A 17,112-nucleotide genomic window follows, 5' to 3' on the forward strand; every position below is an offset into this window, starting at 1 on the left:
GGGGAAGAGATAATCAAATTCAAGCCAGTTCTTAAACAGTTGTTCTCAAAGACCAGCTGGCCCAGTTCAGGGGTAGGAGGTGCTCAAGAGACCTGGTCTGTTACAGCAGAGCTGATGGAGTAAGTTCTGCTTCCTGTATCTCCCACTGGGACAATCTAATACAACACTGCTCCCAGGTGACAGTTGAAATAGTGAGTTCTGCTTCCCAACTACATTCAGAGTTCACCCCATTGCATTTAGGGCTTCACTGCAGCCTACTGCACCCCAGTGCTGCTCCCCTCCCAGTAATTCTCCTTGCCTCTTACCTGTTTCTCTTTCTTCCTTGCTCCAAGTAAACCTGTTGGTCCAGGCTTTTCCTGTGGAATCTTTGCAGAGATTTACTTCTGTATATCCCAGGGACGCGGGTGGTGCTGTGGGTAAAACCTCAGCGCCTAGGATTTGCCGATCGCATGGTCGGCGGTTCGAATCCCCGCAACGGGGTGAGCTCCCGTTGTTCGGTCCCAGCTCCTGCCCACCTAGCAGTTCGAAAGCACCCTTAAGTGCAAGTAGATAAATAGGAAACTCAGTAAGTTTCAAACCTGCAACTGAAGCCTGTGTTTTCTTGGCATTTCCTCCTGAAATTGGTGTGTAACGGACATGTCCCTATGGACTGCACGACTCTGGGCATTTTGCATGCATGTATAACATTTGAACAAGGACCTATGTCGACATCATGACGGATGGACAACATTTGGCTTTGAGAATCACAATTTTTGCAGGCCTGATATGTATCAAGCGAGTTGTTCTTATATATCAGATGCAGCAGGTAAATGAAGAACAACATTTGCAGACCTGTGGTTACCCACCAAGCAGAACACAGTCCCCAGAGAAGTGCTGTGATGCTTCAGGTGCTTGTTTTTGCTGCCTGCATGGTGAAAAAGAGAAGGCTCGTTGATTCCCTGCTAAGCCATCATATATGGTAAGTGGACTGTGTGCAGTTTGAAGTGGGGTAACAATTTATAAAAGCCTATTAGAGGCGGAATACTCCCAAGATCCAGATTTTCTGCAGCAGTCACAAGTAAGTGCACTTTTATCTCCTTTGCCCATGCCTTTCATTTCACAACCTTTTTAAAAGATTGAAACTCTTGAGCTGCATCAAATACTGAGCAACAGGAGTTCCCTGTGCACCTCCAAAATTTGTTCAGGCTGGTCCCTCAACCTTTTGGAGCAGATTTTGAGGGTGCAGCAAGGGGGGAGGTGAAGGAGAAGTTCCAACGTGCAGGAGGAAGTCTGTTGCATAAGCAGAACAGCAGTACTGGATAAAACTATTAACTTTGATTCTGTTTAATTATTTTAGACACTGCAAATGCTTGTCCAGAGATGGAGCACACAGCTGCCCTACTATCTCTTATAAAAGTGATAGATATTCCTGTTGAGAACGGTTATGCCTTTCCATTGGGATGGAATATCAAGGAGACCAAAAATAAAATTCAGGGTTTTATTTTATTATTATTTTCTTTTTAAAAAGTCACCCCCAGTGGCTGAATTATACATACCCACAGGCAAGACCATATCCTCCAGTCAAACACTTCCACACTTAAACACATCAATGGATTAGTCATTATAAAGAGTCCGTGTTTCTCAGCCAGTTGGACCAGCTTTTAATGACCCATAGACAAATCCCAAAGAATGTGCCTCTGACCATAGGTTCTGGTAAACTTTAAGCTTCTGGAAAAACTCATTTGAAAACTATTAAGTGGGAGAAGGTGGGGGATGGGCACTGCAGAACTTCTTTGAAGCAGATCTGTGCTCGCTACTAATAGTGTCAACAGAAGTCAAGAGCTTCAGGAGTGCACTTGGATTGTACGGAAAGAGGTTCCTTCTGTGTAGTCTAGAAACCGACTCTTGCACTTGTTGGAAACACTCCACTGATTTCTGAAGCACCCCTTCTTCTGATCCAAGTTTATTTAGCAAACTTGTGGAGTGAAAAGGTGAGGAAGTATCCAAAGTATCCTGAGGCAACACACATTGTTCTGTCTGGCCATCCACATCCATAAGGCCAGTGACTTCTGCACAAGCTTGATCTAAAGGTGTCTGCCTCATGTCAGCCAAACTCTCCTCTTCTATCCACTCCACCTCCGAATCTTCTGAGCTTTCATAATCCACCAGCCTTTGAAGGGCTCCCACCAAAGACATATTATCAGACTCTTGCAAAAGGTTAGATCTGCTGGGTTTTACAGCTTGACTGTCAGTATGCCACAGTGCAGAAAAAATTGGGAAAGAGGTTGAAAGGATCTCAGTACCGGATGGGGGATGATACGAAGCATCCTGCAAATTTGAGTCTAGCTGGTAGGCACTTTTTTCTCGGCAGGGCAAGTTCACCATAGAAAAGCTGAGCTCTCCATTAGAGGTGGTCTTGAAGTATTTAGAAATCTTGACAAAATGGTCCCAGTCTTGTACAAGAAGCTTTAAGTATCTTACAAAATATTCCAAGAAGCAGGTTTCAGATGAAATCAAGAAATCAAGTAGAACTGTGGCATCAAATGAAATACTTTTCAGCAAAAATAAGAAGATACAATGGGGATTGCAGCCATTCTGATGTGTAAAAGCAGCCCAGGTTCCATCATCAGAATGATATAAGGAAAGACCAGCTTTGTGCCAGAACCTAGAAAGTTAACAGTTGTAGAGTAAGCAATTCATTGCTTTTGAATCAGCGAACATTTTAGCAAAGTTCTGTTATTTACCATAGCCTGGTCCAAACATAATGAGCTTGGTCTAATACGGCATAGTTCGGTGTAATGCATGCTGCCCATGCACATCATCCTCCCTCAACATTTCCAGGCCTTGTCAAACCATAGTTTCCAATTATATCTAAACCAGGAAACTGTGGCTTAATCTCCTACTACAAAGCAGGCTATGAAACCAATATATGCTGCGAAAAGTGAGGTTACAGGGAACCAGGCAGAGGGCTTTCTCGACAGTGGCACCCGCCCTGTGGAATGCCCTCCCATCAGATTTCAAGGGAAAAAACAACTATCTGGCTTTTAGAAGACATCTGAAGGCAGTCCTGTTTAGGGAAGTTTTTAATGTTTGAAGTTTTGTTCTGTTTTTAGCGTTCTGTTGGGAGCCGCCCAGAATGGCTGGGGAAACCCAGCCAGATGGGCAGGGTATGAATAATAAGATTTTATGATGATGCATCCTGGTTTGTGGTCAGTGATCTGGACTCATGAGGACAGTGCATTACACCATGTTGTGAGCTTCCCAAAGATATCAGACTGTGTGCTGTTCGAGTAAAAATGCTTGCCTAGGTGAATCCTTTGCCTTATCCAGCAAAGCAATTCTTATGGTTTAAAATAAACCAAAAAATGCTGAACTTATTAGAATGATTTATTACAATGAATACTAAGCAAATCAGTATGGAAAAACAACATGCATAGTAGATATGAATGTGATGAAATACCTAGAGAAGGTTCTCCAACTTGAAACTCTCAAAAGTCAGGTACTAAAACATAGCATTTTCTGAAAGTACAGTTGTCACCCAATTACAAGGGTGCAATCCTCTACTCACTTACCTGGGAGTAAGCCACTGGAGTCAGTGGGGGTTAATTCTCAGTAGACATACATAGGATTGTGCTGTTATCTAACTATGGAAGTGGTAGGTTATTATATTTGCCTAAAGGTGAGGGTATTTTAAGGTGAAACATGTATGCATTAGAATGGGCACACATCTTATAAATGGTATTCCCTCATATGCTAGAGAAAGGGAAATGGCTTTTTAAAGATGGTGCCCACCACACATGGCTTTGTAAGCAGCTGCATTAAAGACAGATGAAATCTTTTTTTTACCTAATCAAAAGGCTTAAATTAATCAATGCTAGAGTCTGCATTTATTCATTATGCTTACAGCCCAGATTTCAAAACAAAGGCTCCTGCTTACTAAAACACTACATGGTTATTTCATTAGAATACAGCACATCAAAATATAAAACCAGAAATCCTATATATAATGCAACAATTGCAATTCTGCAGCAGAGACACCTGTTGCTGTTTCTTTAAAAAAAAAACTCAGCCACCCCCACAAGCCCAAAGGACATGATACTCCTTGACTTGGTGTTGTGAAACTGTAATTCTTGAAGCAACAATAAATTTCTATACTGTTTGGATAGTTCTGCACCTCTAATTCCCAAGATAAAAGCTTCTGGGGTTTTTTGTTTTTTTACAAATGTTATCTTAAACATCTTTTTTTAACTCATTATATATCATTTCACCGTAAGCTTTTACTTTACTACAAACCACCATAAATGATAAAAAACCCTTCTTTCTCTTTGCATTTCCACCACTTAATTCGATTTCGATTTATACATTTTCTCCAATCTATTAGGTGTTAGATACCATCTATATAACATTTCCATATAATTTTCTCTTAAAGCATAACGTATTGTAAATTTTATGCCCGTATTCCACAATTGTTCCCATGCTTCCATATCTGTATTATAACAAAAATATATTACCCAATGTATCATTGATGATTTTACTTGCTCATCCTTTGTCTCCCATTCCAATAATATCTTATACATTTTAGACAGCACTTTAGCATTACGTTCCAACAGGTGTCTTTCCAATTGTGATCATTGTTCTCCAAATTGTTTCATATCTGTCAGGGAACTGCCATCAGCTCAGAGGCGAGAGGTAGAAGGGCAGTTGTGTTACAGGGAGCCTCTGAAGATCTTGCGAAGCAGTTCTTCCTTGGGCAAGGAGGGAAGCCTCACCTCCAGTGGGGAAGGGGCGCAGGGATCAGCAGATGCTAGGGAGAGCCTCAACACTAAGCCTGAGCAAAGCGGAGGGGAGGCAAGTCCCCCTTTGCCAATGCCCACTTTACGCAGTAGGTTTGCGCACAGAGAGGGGAGGAGAAGGATGAGGGTCACACAACTGTTATGCTGGGGAAGGTATAAGGACCGCCCACTCCCACTCCCAGATTCTGCTAGCGACTGAGCAGACATGGATTTGCGATGCTCTGCACTGTAAATAGTTTGTACAGATAATAAAGCCTGGAAAAGACATGTTGGAGTCTTGCCTGTTTGCTCTCGAGCAACCACACCAGTACCTGACAATATCTTTCTTAAATACTTCATTCAAATGACATTGTATCCATGTTGTTAACATTCCTGATAAATCCTTAAATTCATTTAATTTAAATTCTCCTCCATCCTCTCTTAATAAATTTCTATAAGTTGCCCACCCTTCCGTCATAATCTTTTTCTTTACTCCTATGGCTTCCAATGGTGAAAGCCAAAGTGGTGTTTTTTCCTCCAATAGATTTTTATATTTATCCCATATCTACAAATTTCTCCTAATTATATGGTTTGTAAATCCTTTATGTAATTTCACCTTTTCATACCACAAATAAGTGTGCCAACCAAAAACATCATGACCTTCTAAGTCTGAAATATGCAGATTTTTCCAATGTCAATCATTCATTCAACCAGCATAGACAAGATGCTTCATAAAATAATCTCATATATGGCAGGGGAAAACCTTCTCTCTTTTTCACATTTATCAATATTTTATCTTTTCAGTTTTTTCCCTTGCCAGATATATTTAGAAATATCTTTTTTGCCATACATTGAAACATTCTGTCTTGCCAACCACCAGGATTGATTGAAACAAAAATAACTTTCTTGGTAATACATTCATTTTTACATGGCATCCTTTTTAAACCAATTTCTACCTCTTACTCCTACCCCCTTCAGTTAGTTTCAGGCTGAACTGTTACCTGAAATATAGATGAAATCATTTTCTTATTTGTGATGCCCAATGTTTTTTTTAAAATAAATGAATAAATAAAAGGTTTATGACTTCAGAAAAGTGAAAATGGACACTAACCTTTCAAACTTTAAATGAACTGTTAATAAAGTTTTCGCAGCTTCCAACATGTCGTCGTCTTGTTCTATGAACAGCGTAGAGAGCCATGCGCAAGGATGTTCAGATGCGTGAGATGACCACACATGGCTCTTTAAGAATGCCAGCAGTGGGTGCATAATACTCTCCAGCTGAACTAAAAGCAAAAATGAGAAGGAGAAGAAAGGATCCTTGTGAGCCAAGCTCCCTTTAATCAAACCAAACATTCACTTTTGAGTGTTCCCAAGTGTGCCTTTTGCACATGCTCTAGACTGGCTACTTATCACTAGCTACTCTACTAAAACGTTTCAGAAGGAATGCAGAGGGAAAGTTTCAAGAAATAGTGTGAATTTGCATATTACCTCCAAATACCTTGTGATGGTAGGCAACTGGCAGCCTGTGGAACAACTCTGGCGTAACATTAATTTAAGTTCATTCCGCATTATCCTAAGCCTGGCTAGATGATAAAACAGCCTTTTGAACCCAGGTAATCTTGCCAAAGCTGGCTGGCGAAAGCAGACAAAATTGCCAGAAATGCATCCATGCACCACCATAGTTCTTGCTCTCTCTGTGCCTCCCACTCCAGTGACAAATTGGGCCTTTTAGGCTCGGTGGAGGTATAAGCAGGCAGGTAACAAATAAATTGTAAGTGGAAGAAAGGGGTTATTGTGTGCAACAGTAGCATCCCCTTTTGCACTATTTGCCTTTCATTAGAGATATTTACCACTATTCCAGGGGCAGCTGTTGAGCATTTACAACCAGATGGACTAAAAAGTAAGGTAAAGGTAAAGGGACCCCTGACCATTAGGTCCAGTCGTGGCCGACTCTGGGGTTGCGGCGCTCATCTCGCTTTACTGGCCGAGGGAGCTGGTGTACAGCTTCCGGGTCATGTGGTCAGCATAACTAAGCCGCTTCTGGCAAACCAGAGCAGCGCACGGAAACGCCGTTTACCTTCCCACTGGAGCGGTACCTATTTATCTACTTGCACTTGGACGTGCTTTCGAACTGCTAGGTTGGCAGAAGCAGGGACAGGGCAACGGGAGCTCACCCCGTCGTGGGGATTCGAAGCGCCGACCTTCTGATCGGCAAGTCCTCGGCTCTGTCATTTAACCTACAGCACCACCTGCGTCCCTGGACTAAAAGGTAGCTTGAGACAAATCAGGACTGAGCCCCAAAAGAGTTGATGTTTATCTCACAGCCCTATAAACAAGTATCTAGCCCTATAAACAAGTATCTAACCAGTGAATGCAACACATCCATAAAACAGCATAAAAGGCTTCACATTTGGGATGGTGATAGACCGAAATGGGTGGACTGAGCTACACTTTAGAAAAGGCCTGGGCAAAACTGAAGGGTCTTGAGCAGATATTTGAAACCAAGTACGTTTGGTGCTTGGTTAATACTAACAAGCAGGCGAGGAGTTCCACAACCTAGGCTAATTTCTAGCTTCTAGGAAAGTGAAACTTGATGCTTTGTTCAGAAGGGCAAAAAAAGGACCTGACACAGCAGATTGTCTGCCACAGACAACAAACAGGAACCCTGAGGCCTAGGTCTTCTGAAATGTGCAAAACTGGTTCTATACATGTATATCATTAGCTTCTCCTTTAAAGAATTAATTGATTCCAATTTCTTAATTAAGACATCTGTGGGTGGAATTAAGACATATGTGGGTGGAACTTTCTAATTAGAGAGAAGCGACATACCAAATTATACTGCATGGAAAATTTGAATTCTCTAGAGTTGTCTTTCAACATCAGCTCATACTCCCACCCCCATTTGGAACTACTTGGCCACATACACCCCCAAAGCCATGATGGAAGTAATCTCAAAATCTGAAAAGCCATTTTAGTTGGCTAGCAGAGTAACAAAGAACGGGTGCTGATACACACACAAAAGCAATTCACCATTCTAGGATTTCTATGCATTTTCAAGACAAAGTTCTTTTCATAATCTCACTACTTGATATATAAAACCTATAACAACTTGTTAAAAACCACCTTTAGCATCTTCTTTTTAACTTCCTATTACAGCAATACGCACATCAGAATTAAAAAAAAACAACCTTTGGGGGAAAAGAGTGGCCTTTGCTTAGTCCTCACCAATTAAAGTGGTCCTTATTTACATAACTAAAGCTTTAGCTGCTTTGCTGTTGGTATTCGTCTGTCTCGAAGGTCCTGCGCTGCTCAGACAACAAGACCCCTCTCTTGACCTCACTGATGTGGTCCAAAGGAAAGCAGAGCAGTACATTTGGCACTAGCTTGGCTGTAGGAGTTGCCCGAAGAAGACAAGCAAGGCACCATCCAACCATCTTAAGCCACTGATTAAAGCTTGCAGCTTAAACAAAGTAATTGGAGAGCATGTAGCCAAGCAACTATCTGGTGCCTTCAGGCAATGTCTTCTCTTACGGGAATCATTAAACTTTTTAGATCCATGTTGGTTTTCTGAGCAAGTGCTGTGGGCTCCACTCCTTCTGGTTATCCTCTAACCCATACACAGACAGGAAGAAATGTAGATGCGGGTGCCAATATGAACTTTTCCTATGGTTTATTACTGTAGATAATGGCAGCAGTACAGTCAGCATAACTTGATATAAAAACAGACCCCCATTGCTAACCCCATCCTGGTGCTACTTCTTATCCAAAACGCATCCTGGAATGCATCGGTAAACTCCTTGTCTTTTAATGTAAGGATCAGCACAGTAATCTTGTGCTACTACCAAACATAATTAATACCCCCTGTGGGGGCCCTGCACAGACAATAGAATCTAAACTTAGAATTCAACAAACAGAAATTTCTCACTAGGATTACAGTGGTACCTCGGGTTAAGTACTTAATTTGTTCCGGAGTTCCGTTCTTAACCTGAAACAGTTCTTAACCTGAAGCACCACTTCAGCTAATGGGGCCTCCTGCTGCCGCCGTGCCGCTGGAGCACGATTTCTGTTCTCATCCTGAAGCAAAGTTCTTAACCCGAGGTACTATTTCTGGGTTAGTGGAGTCTGTAACCTGAAGCGTATGTAACCTGAGGTACCACTGTATGTCCTTTCAATTACCAACTGACCAAAGAAATCAAAATGGGGGAAAAAAAGGAACTTGTAGGAAATAAACAATGAAAGGAAAGAATAAAATGTATTGACAATTGCTCATTCAAAAGCCCCCCCCCCCAATAAGAGTAAGGTAAAGGTAAAGGGACCCCTGACTATTAGGTCCAGTCGTGGCCGACTCTGGGGTTGCGGTGCTCATCTCGCTTTATTGGCCGAGGGAGCTGGCATACAGCTTCTGGATCATGTGGCCAGCATGACTAAGCCACTTCTGGCAAACCAAAGCAGTGCACAGAAAAGTCGTTTACCTTCCCGCTGGAGCGGTACCTATTTATCTACTTGCACTTTGACGTGCTTTCGAACTGCTAGGTTGGCAGGAGCAGGGACCGAGCAACAGGAGCTCACCCCCGTCGCAGGGATTCAAACTGCTGACCTTCTGATCGGCCAGTCCTAGGCTCTGTGGTTTAACCCACAGTGCCACCCACGTCCCCCTATAAGAGTACATTGGCTCAAAATAGGACATATACCCCTGATTTTTAATGGCTGGCTAGTTTACAAACTCCTTTTCTCTATACTCAGAAGAACCAGAAGGATGCTATGCTTCACTTCAGGGCATGTATACTCTTCTTCTGCCCTTTCTCACTTTGCTCTTAGCATGGGTCTGTGGCAAATGTCATGCTCCCTCTCCCTTTAAGCTTTCTGATAAGTATTCTTTTCCCTCTTTAGATCAAGGTGTGTATGCACAGGTACGATTTCCTGCCCACTTATATTGCAAATTTGCTTTCTGAAAGCAGCACCCATATGCGCTGTCACTTTCACTTCAAGTAATAAATCAATCTTTCCTTGTTCTTCTTCCATATGTATTTCCGGTGGGCATAAGGTTAAGAGTAAGCACATACTTTTCAACAGAGAAGGTAACCACTCACCCCCTCAGGACCAAGGATGAGTTGGGGAGGAGGCTCAGAAGCACTTTGTGTCCTTGAGTGTAATGTTGCCAAACCCTAGTCTAAATGGTTACTTCCAGCAGCTCTTGCAACTCCCAAACAGAAGGGAGAGATGGAAGTGTTTCGATGGAAGGGTAGAAGGGTTTCTTTGGTTCAAGACTACAACACTGCCAGGCCTTATGTGGCATGCTGCCAAAACTGTGAGTCTGCACCAATTATAGAAGTAAAACTGGCAATACGAAGTAGAATGGCCATTCCCATGAACTGTTAATCTAGAGAAGAGGCACATGGAGAAAATGGTAACCGTCTGATGTGGGAATCACAGAATTTTTGTAGAGTTGGGACCCCCACCCCTGGGTCATCTTGTTCAAAGCAGGAATCACAGCTAAAGAATTCCTAACAGATGGCCATCCAACCTCTGTTTAAAAGCCTCTAATGAAGGAGAGTCCGCCATCTTCTGCAGTCAGGGAGATTGGCCTATGACCCTTCACTCCTTTCTAAAGGTACCCCTCTCCCACAAAACTAATGGCTGGGAAGGGTTTAAGCCACTTTGAAAACTTACCTCGGGCTTCAGCTTCAGATGCAGAATCTGTTATCTTAACCTCTAAAGCTTTAAGCAAAACCAAGCTTAGGGCTCTTAGGGTCACTTGAGCTGGACTGCAACAGATACCCACTTCTGGCTTCACCCGACTGCCTCCATAGTAGCTTGCCTTTTCACTAAGGGTAAAACGATTCAGCCACCCAGTAGCTACAAACTGCAGAATGACACCAGCAAACACTAATCTGTCCTTGTCAAAATGCAGGTCAGGGTGGGAGAAAGAAGGCACCTTTCCCTTGATTAGGTCTTCGCCAGCCTTGTGAAGAATGCATTTCTTAAGCAGCACGATAGCTTTCTTCTTGATTAAATCATGAACGGGTGAAGTGACAAGACCCAAGACGCATGAAACGTTCAAAAGCAACATCCTTTGACAGACAAGGTTCAGTGGTGCCTGAGTTCTGGAGGCCACAAGTAGTTCAAGGAGGCCCAGAAAGCTGCTCAAGTCATTTGTGGCTTTTGCAGATACTTGGGCAATCTCAGAATAAGAAGATGGGATGCGGTTGTAAAAGTCTTCAAGCACTTTGTCAAGAGAAGTAAGAATCTTCTGTAGCCCACCTATAATGACAGCATCAAGCAGTGTTTCAGGACCATCTCTAAGACAGTTTAGCTTATCTACTAAATTAAAGCAGCTTTGTAAAATCTTAAACTTCTAAATACTGATTTTTGCTCTAGACAGAAAAGCTCACAGTAAATATTTTCAGGCACACAAACTATTCTAGTACATGCTGCCTTCTTCCCCTACAGGTTATTTACAAAGTAAACCTGGTTCAAACAATACCTCCTTTGCACAATCCTTCATCTTTTAAAATTTCTCTGATCACGTTTGTAAGAGTCCACAGGCATTCCGCTACATGACTGCTCTTGGGAAACCCAGACAAAGCCTCTGAACAAAAAGCAAACCAGGCGCTGTTCAGGGAACCCTGAAAAAAAAAAGAGAGAAAACAATTATCTATATTAGGGTTCAAGCAACTGGTAGACCTGAAGAAGTGCAATCTGACCTCTTCTCCTACACCTGAGCATTTGGGAGCATGGGAATAGCCTTGAGACACCCAATATCCACAACCTGAATTCAGAACACAAAGACTAATGGTGGCTTCCAGAATGGATAGTACGTTAAAAAAGGTAAAGGACCCCTGGATGGTTAAGTCCAGTCAAAGGCGACTGTGGGTTTGTGGTGCTCATTTTGCTTTCAGGCTGGGGGAGCCAGCATTTGTCCATGGACAGCTTTCCAGGTCATGTGGCCATATGATTGAACCACTTCTGGCGCAATGGAACTCTGTGATGGAAACATCCCAGCTCCTGCCAACTTAGCTGTTCTAAAGCATGCCAGTGCAAGTAGCTAAATAGGTACCGCTGCCGTGGGAAGGTAACGGATAGGCCATTCTGTAATAGGCTTGACGTTTTCACAGCAAAGAACACTGCATTCCCTGGGTCAAATTATGAAATACGAAGGCAATACTGAAGTGAATGGGAATCGCTCGGTCCTTTGGCAAGAGCTCAGCTATATCATTAGAAATACCGTATTTTTCGCCCTATAGGACGCACCGGCCCATAGGAAGCACCTAGTTTTTTGGGGGGGAAATCAAGGGAAATTTTTTTATTTCCCCCCCCAGGTTTGCGCAGCCACCCCCAAGCTCTGCCACCCCCCTATCCCCCGAGCTTGTGGGGCTGGCGGGCGGGAGAAGCAAGCTTGCTTCTCCCCCCCCCCCCGCCAGCCTCCAGATCAGGTCGGGGAATAGCGGGGTGGCGGCGCTCCGCCATCCCCCTATCCCCCGAGCTTGTGGGGCTGGCGGGGGGAGAGAAGCAAGCTTGCTTCTCCCCCCTGCCAGCCTCCAGATCAGGTCGGGGAATAGCTCCGACACCCCGCTATCCCCCGAGCTTGTGGGGCTGCAGGCTGCTGCCCACAAGCCTTGCAAGCCCGCGGGACATCCCTCCGGGCTTGCAAGACTTGCGGATAGCTTCCTGAAGCCTGGAGAGCGAGAGGGGTCGGTGCGCACCGACCCCTCTCGCTCTCCAGGCTTGAGCGAAAGCCTGCATTCGCCCCACAGGACGCACACACATTTCCCCTTCATTTTTGGAGGGGAAAAAGTGCGTCCTATAGGGCGAAAAATACGGTATTCTAACTGACTGCAGCTCTGTTTACTGTATCTATAGGACAATCAGCTGAAAGGTTTTAGCTTTCCGAAACTTTTGGCATGGATGCTGGTAGCTACTAAAACTTTCACTGCCCCCAAATGGACAGACAACCTTACAAGACTTTCATATAAAATGAGGATGCAGCGTTTAGCATTTGGGGGGAGGTGTACCTCATAAATTATGTGTTGCCAAAGGCTCAGGGGACTCTGAAAAACTCTTATGATGTTGGGTGGGACTTTATCTTAAATACAACAAATACAGATACACAGGACTCCCTCTCCACAGTACAGCATGAAATCTGGCTTTCCTAATGGTCTTGGGCAAAAGATTCCTGCATTCCAGGGGGTTGGACTAGATGATCCTCATGGTCCTTTTCAACTCTATGATCTACCTGATACCCTTTCGTATCTCTCTCATTTTTATTGTGTTTGACTTTGATTTACTTCAATAAAAATCTTTTGGGGGGAAAACTGTAGAAAGCGGGTCTGTAGGGAACAGACAGATTTTGCGAGGAAGTTGTCACCCACTACTTAGCAGCTGCTGAGCTTAAGTTGAAGGTATTGCATTTGGATAGAGGATCATGAGATACTGCAACCCTTAATGCACTGTGCAGACATTGTCTTGATCAGCCCCTTAAGTGTGCAAACGCTTCTGAAGACGGAATAACAAATATTTAGCTTCTCTTATGTTATGAAGCCCTCTGCCTGATTATTCTGGTACTGCACTACCAAAAGAAAGCTAATACAGTAGGCTTGTGAAACAGCAGAATAGGCTTCACCTGCGTCGGCCACCTGGATGAAACGCTGAGGATGCAAAAGTTGGCTGGACATGGGAGAGAATCTGCATCAGAACCCAGGCATGCATACACAGAGCTCCTGCTTAATAGGGGCCACGTGTGCTGCTACTATAGAATCACCAGAGTCAGTACCCATCACCCATAGCTCTCCTACGGACATAGAATAATTAGCTTAGCCTTCGCTCTGACATGATAATTTTCTATGTGCATGGAATTGTTCATTTATATATATATATAGAGAGAGAGAGAGTAGGCAGGCAACAAATGAGACCCAAGACATGCAGGTATGTCTGGATATGCTGGTATTCTTTTAAGAAAATCGTAAAGAGGGTAGCAATCAATATTATTTTACTATATTCTGCATTTCTATACATAATATTCAATATATCTAACAGTAATTGAATCAAACTCAGCACTAAAAGCACAATACAAAAATCTATACAGTGGTACCTTGGTTCTCAAATTTAATCCATTCTGAGAGTCCGGTCGACTCCTGGAATGGTTCAAAAACCAAGGCACAGCTTCCGATTGGAAGCTGCGGAAGCCACGCTGGACGTTCGGCTTTCTGAAGAACATTCACACACAGGAACACTGACTTCCAGGTTTTCGATATTCGGGAGCGGATTTCAACAACTAAGATGTTTAACTATCAAAGTTCCACTGTACTTCAAAGCAGCTATCCTACCCCATGCCTACTGAAAGGAACAGAACAGTCTTAACTCTATCAGGCTGTGGCAGAGGGAGAACTGGGAAGCAAGGCTACTTCACTAGCTCTTTGGACACAGGACAGGCTCTTCCTTTCATCTGTTATTGGCAGTGGTCAATGCCTTCAAGACAAGCTGCATTTATCTGCTCCTCTCCCTGAATTGTTTCAATTCAAGCTGGTCATTATAAAAATTACAGTGCAGCTTTAACAACTGATGTCATTATTTCTGTTGTCTCCTTCCATAAACTTTCTCATTTTGTGTCATGTACCCAAGACAAGGGGTGAACAGAAGGTAGATCAAGATCTATTGGAAGATCTTTGAGTGCTTTGCTATAGCAATGATTTCTGACTCCCAACAATAGCAACAACAAATGACTTTTCCTACCTCCATCTGACTACTGAAATAAAGCCCAGAATAACCAAAAGCAGACTATTGTGTGGAAGGACTACAAGTTCAGTTCAGATAGTGAAAACAAATTCCTAGGCTCAAAATATGCTCAGAAGGACCTTGTACTTTCAATGCTAGTGGTATTTTGTACCCAATTCTGGTTAGTGCATATTGGGGTTCTAGCAAAAACAGCAAAGTAGATCATCAATATATGAAGTCTGTCCACTCGTTCAACACTGTAAGCCTGAAGACAGAGGCAGTCTTGCTTTTATTTATCTTATATAAGCCACTCAGAGTCTTTGTAACTGAAGAACAGAATAAAAGCTGTAAATGTAAAGCTTTAAATAACAGTTAAGTAGAGAGGAAGCTCTCACCAACAAAGACATTCTACAATCTAGGCACTACCATGAAGAAAGCCCTTCTCTCTCTTGCCCCTGAAGACGCAAGTGTTTTGTCTGACCATGTTTTGAGTGACTGTTCTACCCTCACACCTCACAGTAAAGAAGCAAACCCCCCCCCCCATTAAACCAGCCTAGGGTGATGGAGTAACATTACAGAATCTGATTAGTTAAAAGAAGAAAAAGTGATTCATTTCTCAAACACCACCTTAAAAATGGCCCTGCTAAGTAAAGAAATCTTGCCTGTTTAATCAATTAACAGCATTCTCCTATAAGTCTACTCAGAAGTAAGCCCCACTGAGTTCTATGTAGGTACACAGTTGCAGCCATTTACCCAACAGTAAGCCCCATTGAACTTAACAGAAAATCCCATAATTCCCTCTGGTGTGCAAAAGAAAGCCTTTTCTAAGAAGATATCTGCCATCCACAGATTTTAAAGTACTTAAATAAAAAATAATGAACTTTAAAAACAACATTATGATTGATTTAAAAAGGATCCCCTAATTACTTGCACAGATTTTTAAATCAACTGATTGATGCAGCTGACTTAATTACACACCTACTTCAAAAAACAAAGTGAAGCAGAAAGCTGTTTTAGTGGGAACTAGCCCAAAGCCCACTTTGCAACTCACCTCTTCTGTTAGTTGAAAACGCACAAGGAAGACCAAAGCTTTGGAAGCCTGATAAGATAGTTGTTTATCAGAAATAAGTAACAGATGAATCTGCAATAAGTGGAAAAGGGAGGAATTGTAGATAAGGGATATCTTAGCAACGGAGCTATTTGGGGGGTGGGGGGTGGGGAATCACCCCAAAACTTACTAATTTTGAGTCTATGTTGGCTTCTTTCAGAAGAATTCTAATAATCTCTACATATTTCTGTTTTGATTCAACTGCCACCCCTTGGGATTGCATTTTGGATAGCATCATCTTGATCAAGGTTAACTGAAGCAGCATAATTTCTCGTGAATGGCATATTGAATGAATCACATTTTCAGATGTGTCCAGCTCATCATCTGTCTTGAGGGCTGTAAACGCTGGATCAGAAGAGTTCCAAGCACCAGTGTTAGGAGAAAACAGACTCATTGCCCATGATTTTCTATTTGTTGATGACAAGTGTTGCAGTGATATAGGAGGATTTAGAAAAGCTGCACAACTATGACTATCTTTCAGAAATAAGGCATCTGCCAGCATATCATCATACATTTGCTGGAGAGAGTCCCAATTGTGAGAAAATTTGGTATTTTCAGTCATTCTTTGCACATTCACATTACAGAGATCTGAGTTGCTTCTCCAATAAGCAGGGAAAGTTCAACATTTCATGCAGCTTTTTCTCTGGTGTATCTAGAATTAAAGGCAATAATGAATATCATCAGCAGCAGGAAATTGTTAAATCAGCAAGAAGAGCAAACAGTTTATATTAGTTATCTGACGGGAAGTAAGTACTTTTGGAAACAGTGCAATCTTATGCATATCTATGGGGGACGTAAAGCATATCAGAACTATGAATATTGAACTCCTTGAGAGAAAGGTGGGATATAACAATAAAAATAGATATTGCAGCCCAACAGTGCAGTTCTTTACAAGTCTATTCAGAAACAGACACTAATGAGGTCACCCTCCTAGAAAAGTATGTATAAGATCGCAGTCTAAATCTACTATTGCATACGTTTTATCAAGAAAGCACATGGCTTTGGCAAATAAAACATTTCAGCCAAACAAATACACATTTCAGCTAAACAAACACACATTTCAGAACTATGTTTATTACTGAAAACTCACCCATACCTGAGACAATTAAGAGAAGTAAGGATGCAACCTACTAGGTTAATCAACCTAGGTTGTTTCTTAGGTTAATTATTATTGTGATTGGCACAAAGCTGTTGTAATAGGAAGCGTTTTGAAATCTTTAGAGGGCTATATAATAAATGCTACAAATATTAAATAATATAAAGCACAAGAACTTTTTTGCATCCTAGTCCTTCCCTCATATACCTCACCTTAATATTTATCAATAAACCCATCTCTTCCTGGTAGTCCTTCCTTGAAACCTAATACATTTACAGAGCAGAATGAGGTGGTAGGATCCTGAAGGGGCTGAGTGGACTTTTGTATGCTGCATATATTACAAAAACCAAAATCTGAAGTCCAGCACCAGCACAGGATGAACAGAGCTGCACACAGGATGGAGGGAGTTGATGACAGATAACAGCTCCGTCTGTGATGTGCTAGTG

General features: G+C 42.4%; 1 protein-coding gene across 6 annotated transcripts in view; it reads right to left on the reverse strand.

Annotated features, from left to right (window-relative positions):
- LOC310693227 (ceramide synthase 3-like) overlaps positions 1 to 17,112 on the reverse strand; it is an 81,937-nt gene that overhangs the window by 63,109 nt on the left and 1,716 nt on the right. For 3 of the 6 annotated variants that reach the window (XM_083475044.1, XM_083475043.1, XM_083475046.1), the window contains exons 2-6: positions 15,701 to 16,222; positions 15,514 to 15,603; positions 11,236 to 11,377; positions 10,422 to 11,012; positions 5,863 to 6,034 (exon numbers count right to left, since the gene is read on the reverse strand). In XM_083475044.1, coding sequence (XP_083331170.1) covers positions 5,863 to 6,034; positions 10,422 to 11,012; positions 11,236 to 11,377; positions 15,514 to 15,603; positions 15,701 to 16,132 — 1,427 coding nt within the window. In that variant the 5' untranslated portion in view covers positions 16,133 to 16,222. Of the gene's footprint in view, positions 1 to 1,463; positions 2,645 to 5,862; positions 6,035 to 10,421; positions 11,013 to 11,235; positions 11,378 to 15,513; positions 15,604 to 15,700; positions 16,223 to 17,112 lie in introns of those variants that run through there. The other 3 variants (XM_083475047.1, XM_083475048.1, XM_083475045.1) reach the window with 2 other exon arrangements.

The sequence above is a fragment of the Podarcis liolepis genome, assembly GCF_965112155.1.
Source record: "Podarcis liolepis genome assembly, chromosome: 14".
Lineage (NCBI taxonomy): Eukaryota > Metazoa > Chordata > Lepidosauria > Squamata > Lacertidae > Podarcis > Podarcis liolepis.